Source organism: Ochlerotatus camptorhynchus, unplaced genomic scaffold (assembly GCF_037179485.1).
Source record: "Ochlerotatus camptorhynchus isolate MF236.1 unplaced genomic scaffold, CSIRO-AGI_Acam_v1.1 ptg000291l, whole genome shotgun sequence".
Classification (NCBI taxonomy): domain Eukaryota; kingdom Metazoa; phylum Arthropoda; class Insecta; order Diptera; family Culicidae; genus Ochlerotatus; species Ochlerotatus camptorhynchus.
This window is the reverse complement of record NW_027040780.1, coordinates 1,178,045-1,196,687: the sequence shown is the minus strand read 5'-3', so window position 1 is coordinate 1,196,687 and position 18,643 is coordinate 1,178,045. Positions and strand designations below refer to the sequence as shown.

The window sequence follows — 18,643 nt, the reverse complement described above, 5'->3', positions numbered from 1 at the left end:
CCGGAAAATGAGGAAATTGAAGAAAATTTTATTCAGTCTCCTAGTAGTACCAATAGACTGAATGAATGCAATCTTTACTTTTCTTACATTCAGGAATTTCTCCCTGGAAAATCCTGGAAAAACATGAGGCAAATTAACTCATCACTGAGTTCCTGCACTTTTGGCGATTATGAGTGAACTAAACTCAAATTTGAGTCGTTCTCATTCGCCGTGTATGAAAGTTTGACAGATAAAATGAGGGGTTCGTGGATTTTCCTATATTTCGAGGGGTGCATCGATTAGCTTGGGACAGAAGAGCGTACCAGAGCTGAGCCAGAAAGTTGAGCACGTTTCTTCGGGACCTTCCCTAATAAACATATACCTTAAACGAACTGCATCCCGGATGGGTAAACTATCCCATACATGGTTTGGATGATACCCCAAACACGTCGTTAAGCTCTCTTTTATGGTTATTTTTATTAGGGTTCTGCACGCAGAAAAATTGATTTTTGTTTCAGGGCCTAATGTATTTTGTCATTGGTTGAAATACACTAAAAAAATAAATCACATTTCCGATGGAAAATATCCATTAGGATTTCACATAACTTTCATGTGATCTCATAATTGGGAATCGCACCACGAAATCATATGAACCTTATGTGTCCAATGAAGTTTATGTGATTTATAACATAGAATTCATGTGATCATGTGAATGTTATGTGAATTTCAGATAAAAATCATTAAATTTGTTATTGGAAAAATATCATGTGCGTTCCCAATGGAAACTATATGAAAACTTTTTTTCAGTGTATGTAAGCTTAAAAGAACCATAATTTATACACATTACCTGCTGTTGCTTTTGATTTACCTTAACTTCCTTAACACCATCTCAAATTAAAGCCCTCTAGTTAAAGTATGGACGACTGTCACCACAAAACTGGAAAAAGCTGTTCCAATTTCCAATCGAGCAAAGCGGTGCATTTTGACGGTTCGATTGGAACAACTTTTTAAAGACGTCCATACTTTTAGTGTAGGGCTTCATCTCAAATGACTGTAGAGCAATGTGATATTAAATGAATGCAATCCAAAAGGATTTAGTTTCATCTGTTTATTTACGAATATTCCTTATTAATACCTGTTCCACCAACACTTAGCGCTCCTCCTCCGTCTGATTGTCACCATTTATGGCCCGATCGGTTATCAAATGGGGTGCCAAATGATCTGGTAGATCACATCCACAATACGTACCATTGTCAATTGCTTTGTAGAGCAACTTTTGCCAAAGTTTATCCGCCGAGAGAAGTTGTGGACTGCCGAAAATGATCAGCAACGCCCGAGCACGTGAAATTGCCACATTTAATCGCTTCGGACTGGACACGAAACCAAGAGCATGTTGCTGATCGCTTACGAGTTGAGATTTAGATGTTCGCACAGTAGATATCAGAATAACCATACGTTCCTGGCCCTGGAATTCCTCCACGCTACCGATTTTTGGTTTCTGCAGATTGCTTTCTTCCAAAATTCTCCGAATTGTTTTCGCCTGTTGCTGGTACGGGGTAATGACGCCTATGTCCTCTGGGCGGACTCCTTTCTTGTAGAGCTTCAATAACAGATTGAATACACTCTTGGCTTCTGCTGGGTTGAACCATGAGGGACTGTCCGGGGTTTGCTTGTTGACTCCGTTGACACCCCAGAAAATGAATCCAGATTGCGGCTTTTGGACCGTCTTTACTGGAAGAATGTCATAAACTGAATCGAGGAACTTTGCTTCTTCACTTCCTTCGACAGGAATACGAGCAATCAGCGCAGACTCGTAGAACAGTTCACTGTAAATGTCGAGAATGCTGGGAACCGAACGGTAGTTGTACCGTAGCTTTGTCACTAGCCGTGGATTATATCCGCCGGTCTTGGGGAACCGAGTTTTGTCCGTTCTGTACAGTGGTGCATCCATCAAACGAACCAGAAGAGATGTACCGAATCCACGGTCTGCAGCATGACTACTCATCACAACTGGACCCAACTGCATTGGATCACCCGCAAGTACAACTGTTCCGCAATGTTGGTTGATAAAGGTCATGGGGATTAGTGTTTCCGTTTCCAAACACTGACCTGCCTCGTCTATTAAAACGTGGGTGAAATGATTCCGGGGAAAACGGATTTGCATAAGCGTACCGAGAGTGACACAGGTCCCGATTGTAATTCTGTGACGACCCAAGTGTTTCAGTTGCAACTTGTGCTTCAATCCAGACTCGGTTGTAATGACTTCGCCTTTCACGGTTCGCTCAGATGCAATATCAACCGTACCGCAATAGGGAGCAAGATGTTCCGGGACCAATTCCTGTTCGACATAATTCAATCCGACAATTCGAATAAATTCTCCAGGACGTAGAATTTTGGCATTGATTATTCTCTCTGTAATTAGATTGGCCGAACTGTTCGATGGGGTGGCAACCATTATTCGACTGTCGGCGGACAGCTTCACGATCTGGTGAATCAGCTCGATCATGGTCATAGTTTTACCCGTTCCTGGAGGACCAAAGATTATGTAGGGAAGGGGCCTCGCCTCGGAGCGAAGAATATTCTTTATGGCTTCCTTTTGAATGGGGTTCAGCATGGGATTTTGCCAATTAAATTCATTTTCGAACTCGTTCATCGCTAACTTGCCATTTTCGTTAATTTTTAAATCCATCCACGGCTCCCGAATGTTTGTCTTAGTTGGAAAAAGGTAATCGAAACCCATAGCACTCGTGACACAGTTGATTGCATGGTGCTGTTTCTGGAAAGCACCCCGGGTTGGTTGAAACGTAATTTTATGATCCTCTCCGTTGTACATCTCGTGGAAGTGTTCGCTGAACTTTACGAGAATTTTGTGTTTCAATATTTTATGAATGAACGCCCCATTTGCCAATCCCTGGTTGTTGACCCAAGGTGTGGTTGCCACTAGCCTATCGCCGGGAATCAACGAAGGTCTGCTCTCAGCAATATTTTCTATACGCAAGGCAAGATAATTGTCTTCCCGACTAAAATGCGCTCGATCGACATTGAACCGGGCAATCGATATCTCGCATTGTACGTCCTCCATCCAAAGGAATGTTTTGAATACAGCTTTGTAGTTTTCTGGACCCAGAGGGCGCTGCAAACAGCGCTGAGATCGCTCCAACTCTTCATCGATCTGATTTCGGCTCATTGATGGATTCAACATAATTTGCTTCAGTTCGTCTGGAACTTGATAGCCACCTGAAAATAAGTTTTATTTATTTATATGCCTGCTTGAACTTGATCTAAGCTATGTACAAACCTATCTTAATGTCGATGAAGTTGGCTTTTTTGCTTAGCTTCTGTCCAGGTGTTATTTCGCCACTTCGCTTATACACGTTCCAAGCGGCCAACTTATGGGAACCAGCGGCCGTGCGAGCTTGAGTTGTCCCATTATATTTCACCTGAGTACTGATCGTCTCAGCATCTCCAACAGTTACGGTAACGTATCTTGCTATCTTAAATCCCCCTCCAAACGCCCACATGAAGACCTCTTTGCTAACGCCAAAGTTTGCAGCAGTAATTTCAAATGTGTATGTCACCGCATCTCCAGGCTGCAGGACAGCAGTATCGGTTACTTTCGGATGTAGCAAACGCATTTGGGAGGTTTGCTTGTTCGACATGAAAACAGACCGCATAAGCTTGTGTTGCCGATCACCTTCGTTCCTAATGACCACGTCCAACTTCTTACGCTCGTTTAGGTTATCAAGCTTTATGTCCAAGTCGTCGGTAATCTTGATGCCACGTTTGTCCAAGAAAAAGTCGTCATCGAATTTTGTTGCCGTTTCTGCCTTGGTACTACCGTCAACCGAACGTACTGCTGCCGTTTCGATAACTAGCTTTATGCAGCGGAAGTTTAACTGAGCATTTTCTACTGCCTCGAAGATAACTTTGTCGCCTTGATTTGGAGTTATACCACCTTCGCAAACATCCGAAAGATAGGTGTACATTCCGTCATCGGTTCGAATTTCGCCACCCTCGGCGTCGGCTTTGGTGACAAAACCAGTTCCCTGTACTGTCCGCGTGGGTGCTATTCCCCGTACTTCCAAGATGTTGCCACGAGTGTCAAAGTAGGTTTCATCTATTTGAACCAGACAGTCCAGGACAACGTAGTCGCCGACCTCCGGCACAAATGTCAGCTGGAGATTGTCCATTTCGATGGAATGTTCACCCTGATCGGTTTCCACGGTCAGTAAACCTCGCCGCTTGGTAATGACCGTTCCCTGTTCGCTGCGCTGATTGTAATTGAAGTACGTGGGATTGATCTCGTGTACTAGTTGTTCAATCTGCGGAAGAAGTGTTTTGTTAGACGCTAGAAAGCTAGAGTAAGGTGGCACAAAGGTTCGATCTTAAATCTTAGAATGATTCAAAGAACTGCACGCATTTGAAGTCAAAATAAATTCCAGACACAGTGAAACTTTGAGAAATTCTACAGGACTTCCAGGCAGACTTGATGGAGTCTCACTCGCGAGTCTAAAATGAGACGAGCTTAGCATTTTTCTGAGGAGTATAATTCCTACTTTCAAAATTTGTCATTAATCATTCCACCGAGCCTCACAGCTCGTGATTTAAGGGGAACATAACGAAAGTGAAAGCTCTTGCCACGAACAAAAAAGTCATCCTCTGAGTTCGCTCTTTCTCCGGGAGTTTACTTCTTCCGTATTCCTGCCGCACTACCTCGAGGCGAGGGCTGTCTAAACTATGCAGGGCAAGAGTATTTGAAAATCTCCTTTCATCAGTTTCATCAAGTATTCTGGCAGGTTTAGCATTTCGGTTAAGCCCGGTAAACTTGTTCAGAGATCTTCAATACCAAAGAACTTCTAGGACCGCTGTCTCTCTAGGACTTTCAATAATACGCCGAGAAGATTGAACGTTTTCATAAATGCATTCAGGGACGTGTTCAGTAGACTTCAACTGTTGTGTGTATGGTGGACAAATCGAACCACAAATCGAAACTCGACGATGAGATCGAAGTCTTCTACTGGCAGCTGCAGCAGGTGTGTACGAAACGACTGCCCTCAACGTAACGTGAGCATTGTCATCGGTGACATAAACGCTCAGATAAGATGAGAGGCAGTCAGACAGTAATCGTTTGGACCGATAACCGGGGTCAACGGCCAAGGATGATTGAACATCACAGCCTCTCGTGAAATGGTCTACAAATCCACCTGGAGATTACATGGTGACCAGTTTAGCAATTTCCCGTTTTTTTCCGGAATTTGGGAAATTTTCCCGGTTGTGCGATATACATTAAAATTAAGCATAAACCTGAAACTCGAAGGGATCACTAGGCTAAATGGGTCATTACTAGGACAGTAGCATTTTTCCTGAGTAAAATTTGGATCTGCGTTCGAATTCTTTAAAATGTGTCTATGTTTTAACCAGTGGCGTCTGAAACCTCACTTTTTATCTATTCAACAACTTTGAAATCGTAATTTAGAGTCATAACTATATTCAAATCGATCCCAAATTGCATAGGGTCTACTAGCTTCACTTTTTCATCGATTTAATGCAATAACTTTTTATTTGTTTCCGTTTTTTTTGAACGCGTAGTCTCAGGTTAGGGCTACGCCACCTTGAAAATTCACTCAAAACTCTTGACATGATTTTATTTGAATATTCTCAAGCAGTTCCATAAGAATCATTTCACTCCGCAGTTCAGAATTCTTCTAAAATAAGTTTGAAATTCTCTTTAGGATTTATCGAAAATTAGAAAAAAACATGAAATTCATCCTTCGATTTTCTCCGAATTATAAAGATTTTTTCTAGGAGTTCACAGAAGCTTCCTTGCATAGTTCTTATTCAAATTCGCTTGTATTTTCTTTAGAATTCCCAAGCAAATCACCTCAGAATTGTCCTTCACTCAAGTGCAGCGCTACTGTATCTGCCGCTTGGATTCTGGCAAAGTTGCCAGTCTTCTTGATGTGATGTCTTCGGTTTAATATAGGGATGATTCAAAAAGTCAATCTTCAAGTGCGCAGTATTAGGTACAATGATATGTTGTGCCCACACATCATTTGTTCATCGATTTCAAATCCGCATGCGACACAATCGATCGAGATCAACTATGGCAGATTATGCACGAGTACGTATTTCCGGATAAACTGACGCGATTGGTCAAGGTGAGTGATGTGCGTTGTTCGAGTATCGGGGACACCCTCGAGTCCCTTTGAATCTCGAAGGGGGCTACGGAAAGGTGATGGACTTTCGTGACTGCTATTCAACATCGCGTTAGAAGGTGTGATCAGAAGAGCTGGGGTAGGCACGAGTGGCACGATCTTCAGGAAGTCCATCCAGCTTCTTGGCTTCGCCGATGATATCGGCATAAATGGCACGGAACTATGAAACGATGGTGGAAACGTACATCAGACTGAAGGCTGAAGCTAGGCGGATTGGACTACCCTAATAAAAAATACCATACACGAACGATAAACCAAATGGTTGAACTATTCCACAAATGGTTTGGATGATACCCCGAACACGTCGTTAAGCAAATTAACCATAACATTGTTATTAGGGTTGCCATCAACGCATCCAAGGCGAAATACATTAGAGGAAGAAGTTTTAGGGAAGACAATGTTAGCCTCCCACCCGGAGTTTAGATTGACGGTGACGAAATCGAGGTGGTCGACGAGTTCGTGTATTTGGGGTGACCGCCGAATATGATACCAGCAGAGAAATTCGCGTGGTGTAACATGACTCATGACATGACATGCTACAATCTCAAATTCCACAGAGACCTTTTTGCTAGACCCTCCAAGTTGACATACGACAGTCACTTCAAAAGAGCAAACACCAAACATAAGTACCTTCCGTACCTTATCGTCAAAAATACAACCACTCAAATTATTACAACCACATGTTTTGTTTCCGTATGACCCATAATGCGTTTACAAATAAACGCATCGACTATGACTCTGACCCGGAAAACAACAGACCTAAATTCTTTCGCTATGTCTTTTCGGCACCCTTCGTCAATTGTACGTACTATGAAGAATGGAACGCCATAACAAGTAACCAGAACCCGTGACAAATTGATGTGATTGGTTGACTATGTTTGGAGACCAGTAAGGTCACCTCCCATAGAATAAGTTACTAGTGTAGAGTTAGGCTTGGGTGAAGGTTTCTAGAATTAAGATATGGAAATAGAGATTCATTCAGTAACCACTACGCGAACCTGTAAGGTTGCCTTCTCCAGATATCACAAACCAAACGTTTAGGCACAACAGTGGGCTGAGCACGTCGTAAGAATGCCGCACAACGACCCAGTGAAAATGGTTCTCGAAAGCAGGAACAAGAAGAAGAGGCGCGCAGCGGGCAACGTGGATCGACCTGCGGACCCTTCGCAGACTATGAGGCTGGCGAGGCGTGGCCATGGATCTAGGAGAGTGAAGACGACTTCTTCAGACAGCAGAGGACAACAAGGCTTTAGCCTGATTGGTAAGGTAAGTATGTATACTGATTTTGCGAACAAAACTACATCCATTGATGTAATATTGTATCTGCTTTAAGCTATTACATCAATATTTCATAAATCAGCTTGAATTACGTTGATCGATATTACATTTTTGTTGCTGTGTTTTGGTAGTTCTAAATTTGTGCTGTTGTAGAAATTGATTGTAAAATGGATTCGCTCAGTTTGCTGAAACAATACCATGGTGATTCTAGTTCCAGTGAGGATTTGGTCAGGGTCGACTTAGATAATGAGACAGAGGAGAGCTCCAAACTGCAACATCATCGTCTTCTACACAAACACTACCTGCGTAGACTATCTACAAGACGCTGGGTCATCCGCTTGAATCTTCTTCAACTGACGAAGAGAATCCAGTAGATTCTGATGGCAGCTTCTTTGGAGACGCAAGGATGACACAGGAAAAGCGGAAGAGAACATCGAAAGAAATTAAAAAGGATGCCAGTGCGAGGAAAAGATGAAAATCTCACCAAGTAGGGAGAGAACTACTTCGGCCTAATCGCCCATTTTGGGCCTATCGAGCAGAAAACTTCAAATAAATCCATGATTTCAAAGTTAACAAGTCAATTATATATGCGTTTGGTACGATACTTTAGTTTATAAGCTTCCGAACGAAGTTAATGAGAACGCGTGATATGAAGGTTTGCACCCATTATTCCCAAAAACAAAAGAAGCGCTCCGACCGAATCAATTTTTATCTTCATCCGATAGGCCGAAGTGAATTCATTGGCGTTTAAATGGCGTTTCAATGCGTTAGGCCGAGTTAAGAATCCGTAGGCCGAGTTTGGCGTCAAGAAGCAGTGTTAGACTTATGACAATATCTCAACGATTGGTTTCTCTTTATTAAATCTTACGGTACCTACGGAAAGGTAAATAAATTTGGAAGCCATCAGTAATAATAACATTCCGTTTGGTGCTAAACTGCACTAGATTATGAAAGACTAAGTGCGGGTTGTGCTTAATAGGCCGGAAATGGGGTAGTTAACCCTAAAATAGATCAAATGCGACTCTCCGAAAGAGTGTTGGAAAATTGTGTCGAAAGATGAACGCATTGTAGCCCACTCGAATTATTGGAAGCAAGACAAAAGGCATAATATACGCGAAAGAGTGCAACGTTTTTCATTTCAGAAGCGTTCCAAGAATTGTTATGAGGAGACTAATCCTTTATTCAATTAATAGGGGGATCCAAGATGCCTTGAGTTCTCTAATAAAGTACCTCAATGTTTTGTTACGTTTTGCTGTTTTCATGACCATTTTTCCTAGTATTTACATTAGGGTGTGTTCACCACTGCTCTTTAATACTTATTGAGGTCCCCAGCGGCCAAATTGGAACGAATTTGGTTATAAACTCGATTTTTATGGGAAACGGAACGATCCTATTAATCTGCTTACCAAACATCCAAATATTGCTCAAATTTCACCAAAACTCGGACTTAAATTGAGAATACTATACCAAACAACTTTGTCGAAGCTGTAACCGACCCTAATGTACATACATACTTGGAAAAATGGTCATGAAAATAGAAAAACTTAACCAGGGCTGTCATCTGATCACTCAATGCGCGCAATGTACTGATTTTCGGAAATAAACAAAGTGAAAATCAAGCAAACACAAAGTTTGCTTGTCTTTCACCCTGCGCAAGTGTAAAGAAACGGATAAGAGAAGATAGGCACACCCCCAGAAATAACGAAAGCTCAATGTGTAGCCATCGCTCTGACGGCTCCGACGCAAAGAGCGCCACTCAGTGTAGGGTTGCAAATGGGAAACCCAGCAAAAAGACACAATTAATTATATGATTTGAGTAGTAGCTAAATATACTAAAGATCCGAGAGATGTCACCCCTTCAGTGGTAGTAAAATCATTTTTGCAGTATGGAGAATATCAGAAAATCCACGATTTGTGACTAAACATGCTTTCACACCATAGTAATGTACTCGTGCAATTTTTGTGCATCTAAAACTACCCATAAAGACGATAATGAATAAAAACTGAAAATTTTCATGTATTTCCAAATGGTTTCCTACCATTCCCATACATTCGAAGTGACTGGCCCTCTGGATGTGGATGATGTCAAAAACAACAAAACATGATTAATTCTTATTCGTTGTGCCCTTCTTCATCTCCTGTGAGACATTAGCGCTTGTTGTATTATATTCGCTCCCTGCGCAGCACGAAGTGTACCGCTCATTGTGTGTATCGCTTTCGCACATATTAGTTGGAAAAGAGCGAAAAGAGTGAGCCAAGTAAATGGGAGAACCACACACTCTTTGTCGAGTGTTGTGAGATGCATGCATGAAGTTGCTTTGTTAACGTTCTGAGATGAGCTCCAGCCCTGAACGTATCAAAACATTGAGGTACTTTATTAGAAAATTCATTAGAAATCCTCATGGATCCCCCTATCAATTGTATTTGTAGTTAACAGTAGGGTATAAATCCTGATGAATGTGGGCATCTTAGTGGAATACCTGTATAAAGAGAGGGAGAGAGAAGGATTAGCACTTACGAATCCTTTTCTCTCTCTTTATATAGTAGGGTATAAGATTTTGAACAAAATAACGTTGAGATTAGCTGCTAATACCTGCTAAGATCTACCACCGCTTCATAGCCCTGACTATTTCAATCTAGGGGAACAGGATTTTTCAGTAATCAAAGGAACACATCTTAGTCCTTATTACTATTTATGCCTTGTTGATAATGACAAGATTCGGCTTTGTCCACCGAGGATGATCTTGAAACAAGGAAAAAATGAGTTAGTTAGTCTTCATCTATGTGATTCCTAATCTTCTATTCGTTGTTCTCTAGGTTGAAGTGGTTAAGACTAGGGTGCTGATGCATGCTCATTATCGATGTCATTCCTTAATTTTGTTGCTAAGGAATCCAATTTTGACTGACAAAGGGCGCCCCTTTAGAGGGTGTTTCAACACTCCGAAGGGTATAAATAAAGCTCGATTCAAAGTAAATCTGGACGCACGGTTTAATACACCACCGCGCCCCTGATGGTTGGAACAAAAAACGTTTTGACAGGCATTTGTTGATGTTTCATTGACGAAGAAATTGGTGAAAAGTTTTTCTCGATTGATCGACGCATCCCGAAATTACGGATCATGGAACTTGAGAAAAGAAAATTAATTGTGCACAAATATCTAGAGAACCCTTCGTGGTCTGCCTCAAAAAGAGCAAAGTGTTAAAATTCCCAAAGTCAACGGTGAGTCTTGTAATCAGACGTTACAAGGATACTCTGAGTGGGGATAGAGCACAGCGCATCTATCATAAAAGTGGCACTAGGGACAAACAGCTGAGGAGAAAGGTGTTGACGTACGTGAAAAGCAACCCAGGTGTCTCCATACGTGATTTGGCAAAGAAATACGATTCCAACTTTTCCACCGTGCGTAACATCCTTTCAAGAGAAGGATATAAGTCTTTTTGTGCCAGTAAACATCCGAATCGCTCCCTGAAACAAAATTAAGTGGCCAAAAAGCAAGCACGATTACTATACGAACGAGTTTTGACGAAATTTGATGGCTGTATTTTAATGGATCGAAACATATGTCAAAATGGATTATAAACAAATCTCCGGAAGAAAATTTTACCCTGAAACTGGTCGTGGGGATGTCCCTTCCCAGGTATAAATTTGTTTTTGCTGATAAGTTTGCTCGAAAACTAATGATTTCGCAAGGAATATGCAGTTTTGGCCTTAAAACCAAGGTTTCCATCACATCTCACACAATGACGTCGAAGGCGAGGTCGAAGGTTTACATTAAAGAGTGTCTGAAAAAGCGGATTTTACCCTTTATTCGGCAACACAAGACCAACGTTATGTTTTGGCCGGATCTAGCCAGCTGCCACTTCTCTAAGGAAGTACTAGAATGGTATGCTGCAAACAATGTTAATTTCGTCGCCAAAGAGATTAATCCTCCGAATTTTCCTGAGTTCAGACCGATCGAAAAATATTGGGCAATTGTCAAGTAAAAACTTCGAGGATGCGGTAAAGAATTTTTTTTTATATCTTTATTAAGGAGACTTTCAGCCGTTGGCTACATGCGGTAAAGAAGTGACAACATGTAAAGTGCGACAGTTCGTTCGAAACGGTGAAATGTAATAACTTGTTATATATCGTTTGAAAGCTGAATAAATACCCTTTTGTTTGACGTTTTGATGTTATTTAATTCTTGAGTTATGATCACTTGAATGCATCCAAATTTACCTTTCAGTTAGAGCCGGATCCTTGCGATAAATGCAAGAATGACAACTGTAAAAAAAAATCGAATACTTCATCATTTCGTAATAGTGATGGAGTAATACGACATGCACTAAACTAAGGACACGGGATATACTACAATAGATCAAATTACTGGTCGCAGTGGTGTTGGTGCAAAATACACCTCCTTAAAGATAGTGTTAAACAAGTATAAATACGGATGGAAATCCTTTAAACAAAGAGATAGCGATTTGCTTCTTTGAGCAAAAATATGATTTTTAGAGCACTTAAAACTTTGTAGAACATTGAAAAAAATTGGAAAAATCAAACAAAAAAGTTATGGTACAGTTTTTAAGGGGGTACTACCGTTTGTACTCTATTTCCACCCTATAACTTCGTTCACTTGAGAGATATAAAATTGTCATCTTAAAAAAAGTTTCTCAAAATCATGTTCATCAATTTTAATAAAACATAAAAATAACGAAAAAATTTCACTACTCAAATAAAGTACTCCAAATTGAAGAAACATTCTAGAAGACATCAGCTACACTCAATAGATTCGTCGCAAATGACCATGCCCCACTTTTTTTTTTTTTTAATTGGTCCCACTGTGGAGGGGGCGACTCTATCTAAGGTGCAGGAAAAATGTTGATTCGCTTTTGTGAGATGCTTTCACGCTTAATAGATAGGAATTCGATAATTTTCCATAGAATTATGTCTAGAATACCTATGGAATTTTCAGGAGGGTTTTCAAAATAAATGAAGTGTTAAGGGGGATACGAAATTTTAACGAGTTATGACCAGAATTCAAAGATATGTCTGAGATAAAGTCCTAATTTCCAACGGATTTCTGGGGAGAAGAAAACAATTTCTGATAAGAATTGCTATGTTATGCTTAAAAGAATTCCAATGGAGTTGTGAGGAGAACTTCAAGAAGAATTGCTAGCTGATTCTGGGAAGAATTGTATGGAGATCGTGAGGAGAAATTTAAAGAGTGTTCAGAAAATAATTTCAATGGAATACTGAGGAATAAGAGAACTTCAATGGAATTTCGAGAAAAATACTAAAGGAATCGTATTCTGAGGTAAATTCCAAAAAAATGGAAGAATATTTAAAAAAAATTCTAAGGAATGTTTCAAGAAAATTCAGAGGAGAATTTCAACGATTTATTAGGAAAATTTCAAGGAATTTTTGAGGAAAATTCAGAACTAATTCAGATGAGATATTTGACTAGATTTCTAAGAAAATATTGAAAAGATTTTAAAAGTAATCGAGCTATCAGGATAGCTTCAAAGGTTTCTAAAAAATATTCCAATAATATTCATAAAAGAGTTCCAAGGATATTTCCAAGGTAATTACGAGGAGAGTGTTCTGGCAACGTTAAGGAAAAATTGCATGATAATTCTGAGTAGAAAATTCTGTCAGAACAATTGCTGAGTAATTAAATAAAAAAATAAAAAAACAGATGGAAAATATGCAGGAAAAAGAGCAAGTATTTTTTTTGGTAAAACTCACTCTGTTTCACTAGTTGATTTCAAAACTCTTGCAGAGAAAAAATCACCGTTTTCCCGGATCTCTTCCAGAATTCTTGGGATTTTTTCTCGATATCCAATAAGAAGTATTTTCATCTACAACTAGTTAGGCTAGGAATATGTTTTAAATCCGAAAACAAATGATTGATCTCAATAAAATTAAGGAGGGTTTCATGGGATTCAAATACGATCGTAATGGAAGTGGTGTTGCTTTCCATCATTTCCGAGATGCGTAACACATACACATATGCATTTTACAATCTCATCAAACTTACCTCTTCCTTCTCCGTCTTTTGCTTTTTATCACCCCAAACTTCACTCAACACCGCTTCCAGTTTGACTACTTTGATGGATTCACTTTGGGGAGCCTTGTACGCCAGGTAGGACACTTTTACCCCAACTTCCAGCTGATGTTGAAACTGGCATGCCTGCAAGACCTTTTTCTCCACGTTCATCGTCATATCAATCACAATGTAGTTGCTCTCAACCTTGGTCACAATCCCTGCCATGGAAAAGTTTGCATCAAATAAGTTTCATTTACTAGTTTTAGAGCTATAGTTTTACCTGTCTGTAGAAAGCAATTGGTTGCCGTTATTTCCTTTTTTGCATCTTCTTCCAATCGTAACTGCTCTTCTTCATCGTCCTTTCCGTCGTTATCTTCTAACAGAGCTTCCAGCCGTTTGATTTTCTCCTCCTCTGTTTCCTTCGGGCCACCAATGCTGGAGACCAGATCCAGCATCACTTTTTTAACTAAACGCAACATTTTCTCTGTTCACACTTTTCCAACTCAAAATTCATATAAACTAGCACGCCGTCCTTTTTTGCCTATTTCACTGACACGCTATACAGTCATCACCTATAATCACTCATGAAAATCTAGTCCGAATTCGTCTAGTTTTGTCCAAAGAATTTGTCGATCGACTCGTACTGCCAGTCGGTGTCCTTGATGTGGTTGAGTTCTTTACGCAAGTTCTGCAGCCTTTTGACGTGGTTCTCCAGCTGCAGATTGTTTTCGCACATCTCAACGTAGAGGTAGAACTTTACCCTTACGATGCCCTGCTTGGTGGGCGCCAGCTGCTGGTCGATCTTTGGCTGTTCAAAAGGAAAAAGCAATTTTGGCTTAGCATGGCTGCAATAAAGCAATAAAATGTTAAAACGGAATGATGAAAACTGCACGAAAATGCTTCAATAATGTTCAAACGACAAGCAAACGATATAATGAATTAATTACATAAGTACGGTTTTATTCAAGGACTTAGTGGCCTACGAAAACTGAAAACTCGAAAGGCTGCCAATGTTTGAATATAAGCTCGTTTCCTAACTTCAAATAAATAATTAAATAAATTCTAGCTAAGCTAAGCAATCTATCAATAACAATTTTCTAATTCCTCGATTAGAATAGTTTTCGTAGTCTGAAATATGGAAAGCTTTGCAATATTTCTATCGAACGACCTTTACGGGCTACCGATAGGGTGTAGCACTACTTCGTCAAATGTGTCATACCGTCCCATGTTCTATGCAATCCTTACGGAATCTTATGCGTAAAAGCTACATTAAGTGGCACACAAAACCCTTCAATGATTGGTGACGCCCTTTAGCCACACGAAGCTCACAACAATGAATTACAATAAGGGGTTATGTTCAAGGACTAAGCTGTTTGAACATTGGCTGATCTAACAAATGGCTTCGAAGTGATAAATTGTTAGTATATGGAATGAGTAGCGATATCCTGGATCATTTGTACCTATAACTCAAGCATCGGGTAGAATTCCTCCCAGCAATATCTCTGTCAATTCATAAATGATAAAATGTTCAACAATTAACAGAATGGAAATGCCTTGTTAAGATTAAGAATTGGACGATACTTACTCAAACTGAACCTGTAAACAAATTTATGATTATGCTGAAATGCTGTAATGCTTATTATAAATGTAGGTCAATAAAATTCATCATCTAGTACAATATTTTTCTGAGGTTCATATCAAATCATGGGATAGTCGAATGTACCATGTTATACCCAATATGTATATAGTAAATTACCGATAACTTGTGTTGTAAGATGACGTTCTCGTTTTTGATGGCAACCAACAGGTCGCCATTCCGACGCAACGCGCTGACTTCCTGCTTCAGTTCCTTCACGTAGTCGACCGTCCCTTTCAGGATGGTTCCCTTGTTGACTCTGCCATCCTTTCCGCTGATATCGCTGCTGGAACCTTCAATGTTGCGAGGCAGCAGAGTGCCGAGTTCTTTGATTTTATCGTTGATATTGAAACGACGGCGTCGTTCAACTGCAATTTTCGGTGACAAGCAAATTAACGCTATTTTCTATTCGAACAAAAACAATGATTTTCCCCTTGGTGTTGAATTATTTGGTAAAATATAGCAGTCTGGCTGAACATTGAAACATATCGTATACGGTTCTGCACATCAAATTACGAATATGAACCTTACAATCTATAGTCTTACCACCCGCCGGGGGTTCACTCCATTAGCTTATCTTACCATCGAAGACAGGTTGACGCTATATGTTGTGTAGAAAATCGACGCTGGGCAATTCTGATGTAGATTCACTCATCCGAGGGATCCCTAACCTCGATACAAACAAAGATAGGTGTCAAATTTCTACCCGAGGAAGCCACAAATTCAGATGATATAGAATTCTTATGCAGTGATTAATATGATAGGCGCTACGATTAGGACCGCTTGGGAGGAACTCTTTCCCAGTGCTTCGTTTCTGCTCTTCAATATTTGATAATAGGTTATATTACTTTATGATGTTTGTAACATTACATTTTATGGAATAGAAGCAACCATCGTAAACACACAAAAAAAATATCCGCATACTTACCAGTGTTTCCTTTGGTGTTAGCTCACTACTGGACATAATTTCAAACGGAATTAAACAGAGATTAGGGTTTTCTTGTTTTAACGCATAAAACTGCGCTGATTACTGAAGAATTGGTCAATTAAACTCACAAAACCACGAGGAATTACAATTTCCTGCTGGGGATTGTGAAATCTTTTCGGTTTCTGGTCCGGTTTTGCTGATGAAGCGCTTTTGACATTTTTTTTTTTAAATATGATAAGGGATTCAGCATCAAGCGTCGAAACACATGGCACTATAATCCATGACTGAAATTGTTTAATGCATACACGGTGTTTCGCGAAAACTCATTAATGGGTAAAAAATACCCATTTTTCAAACCATGTACACAACAAAAAACAGACTCTGCAGTTATAACATGTTATGGACGTACTGGACGTACTATAATATTTATGAATTTACGCGAAACCATAGAGAACAGACATGGAGGCTCGAACAAAATTTCTCTAAAAACTTGTGTAAAGATTCCTATTCGACTTAAGCGCCACTAACGGTGACTTCCCCACTTAAAAACCCTCTTTGACAACATGATGGCGCTGGCGTTGCACAAATTACACTAGACACTAAGGGGCGATTTCTTCACCTCCCCTTAAGCCTTAATCCAGGTTTAACTATATGGGTAAGCCTGGTTTAAGATTTATGCGGGAGTGAAGAAAACGGCCCTAAGTGCTAGTAGCGCCAAGTGGCAATTTTCAACAGAAAATTTATCGATACTAGCGCCAAATTGGTCGAAAGTGGAAAATTTATAGAGAAAATCAGGAGATGCTAACACCACGTAACGGCGACGTTCCCACTTATTTTACACAAGTTTCTGACCGAGCTTCAACGTCTGTTCTCTGTGATGACAGGTAGCAAAACGTCGTTATCATTTTCACATCATTTCCATCTGCTGGTCGACCGTAACGTAAATTCATCAATAATTGTATTGAAGAATCAGAGTGACGATTGATTCACAGATGGAAAGTGGGTGAAAATGGTTTTTTTTTATTTCTGTCAAATTGCATTTATTTTTAGTACACGCTATTTATAAACCACCCAAATTTGGGTAGAATCCATCCATATCTGTCAAAACTGAACCTACCCAAAAATGGGTAAACTATGTAGGGAGTGACAAGTTACCAAATTAACAATGTCGATCGCATTCATGTCGATGTTGTTCACTTGTCAACTTGTAACTCCCAGCAAAGTTTACCAATTTTTGGGTAGGTTCAGTTTTGACCGATCTGGGTGGATTATACCCAAATTTGGGTAGTTTTGAAATAGCGTACACTGTAACTGGTGAGTACTCATTAATGAGTGAAAAATTACCCATTTTGTGGTAGTGTATGGAGCTGTAAAAAAACTCGTAAATGAAAATTTCAAATAGTGGGTACTTTTTCACCCATTCCCGAAACCTGTTTTCCGGTTAAAAAATGGGCACATTTTTACCCATTATTGGGTGAAAAATATCTTTGTTGCACCGTAACGTTGCTGACATACTTGGTGTGCCTTGTCGAGTGCCTTTATTTCGTTTTAAAAAAGTACAAAAAGTGATAAATATGGATAGTTTAAAGAAAAAGTTAGATGGTGATAACTTCAAAAAGCTTCAAGTTATGAAATACTATATAATTTGAATGATTTCTTAGCTTGATGGTATATTTAACCTCGTGTTTAACCTTCGAAATCTATTTGTATACTGTCATATAATTAATCTTATAATTATAACATTACACTGTTACCGGTTCGTAACATTTGATTGAGGTGGTGTAAGAGTAGGGTCAGTTTTGCTAATTTAGATAGCTCCATAACGTCACTTTTAAAGGGACCGATAAGGTAGGGCACAGCGATGATGGAGGTGTTTTGCTGCATGGGCGAAGTGACCACTGTCCACTGAACCACCACCGACTTGTCACTCCTCTATGGGAGACGGAAACCAGCTACGAGATTAACGGGGGAAGCTGAGAGTCGAGGAGGAGGTGAGCGATCGTTCGGCCGAGAGAGAGGATAGGCAGTAAGTTGCAGGCGGTGATAAGAGAAAGGTCGGTTTTTTCTACGAGGTGCGAGTGAGTGTTGGAGTTTTTTTGTACTTGGGGTGATTGCTCGTCGATCACGGTGCAAGAGCGTTGGCCACGTGTTTCGGGATCGCTACCTGGCTATCGCAATTTGGCCATCGCCATCCGGCCCCTGCCATACAGACACTGCCATCTGGTTATTGCCATCCGGCCATCGCCATCCAGCCATCGCTATCCGGCCGTTGCCATCCGGCCATCGCCATCCGGCCGTCGCCATCCAGCCATTGCCATCTTCCCATCGCCTTTTGACCACCGCTTTCGGCCACCGCCTTCGGCCCAGCCATACGGCCCAGCCATACAGCCACCACCATCCGGCCCCTGCTATCTGGCCACCACCCTTTGGCCACCGCTATCCGGCCACCGTCAGCTGGCCACTGTCATTCGGCCACCGCCATCCGGCCACCGCCATCTGGCCGCCGCCACCCGGCCATTGCCATCCGGCCACTGCCAACCGGCCACTACCATCTGGTCACTACCATCCGGCTGTTCCA

The 18,643-nt window shown here is 40.6% G+C and overlaps 1 protein-coding gene across 3 annotated transcripts; it reads right to left on the bottom strand.

Moving 5' to 3' along the window:
- Positions 1 to 1,065: 1,065 nt before the first annotated feature.
- armi (armitage) lies at positions 1,066 to 16,261 on the bottom strand. Of its 3 annotated transcripts, none has more exons than XM_065228439.1 (6): positions 16,066 to 16,261; positions 14,962 to 15,808; positions 13,782 to 14,309; positions 13,493 to 13,719; positions 3,278 to 4,301; positions 1,066 to 3,216 (listed from the first exon to the last, which is right to left on the bottom strand). In XM_065228439.1, exons 3-6 carry the CDS (start codon positions 13,978 to 13,980, stop codon positions 1,130 to 1,132), a joined length of 3,537 nt encoding a protein of 1,178 aa, XP_065084511.1. In that variant the 5' UTR covers positions 13,981 to 14,309; positions 14,962 to 15,808; positions 16,066 to 16,261; the 3' UTR covers positions 1,066 to 1,129. The 3 variants fall into 3 exon arrangements, with proteins under 3 accessions (XP_065084511.1, XP_065084510.1, XP_065084512.1); XM_065228438.1 differs by having other exon boundaries at positions 14,962 to 15,803; XM_065228440.1 differs by lacking the exon at positions 14,962 to 15,808.
- Between the last annotated feature and the right edge of the window lie 2,382 nt (positions 16,262 to 18,643).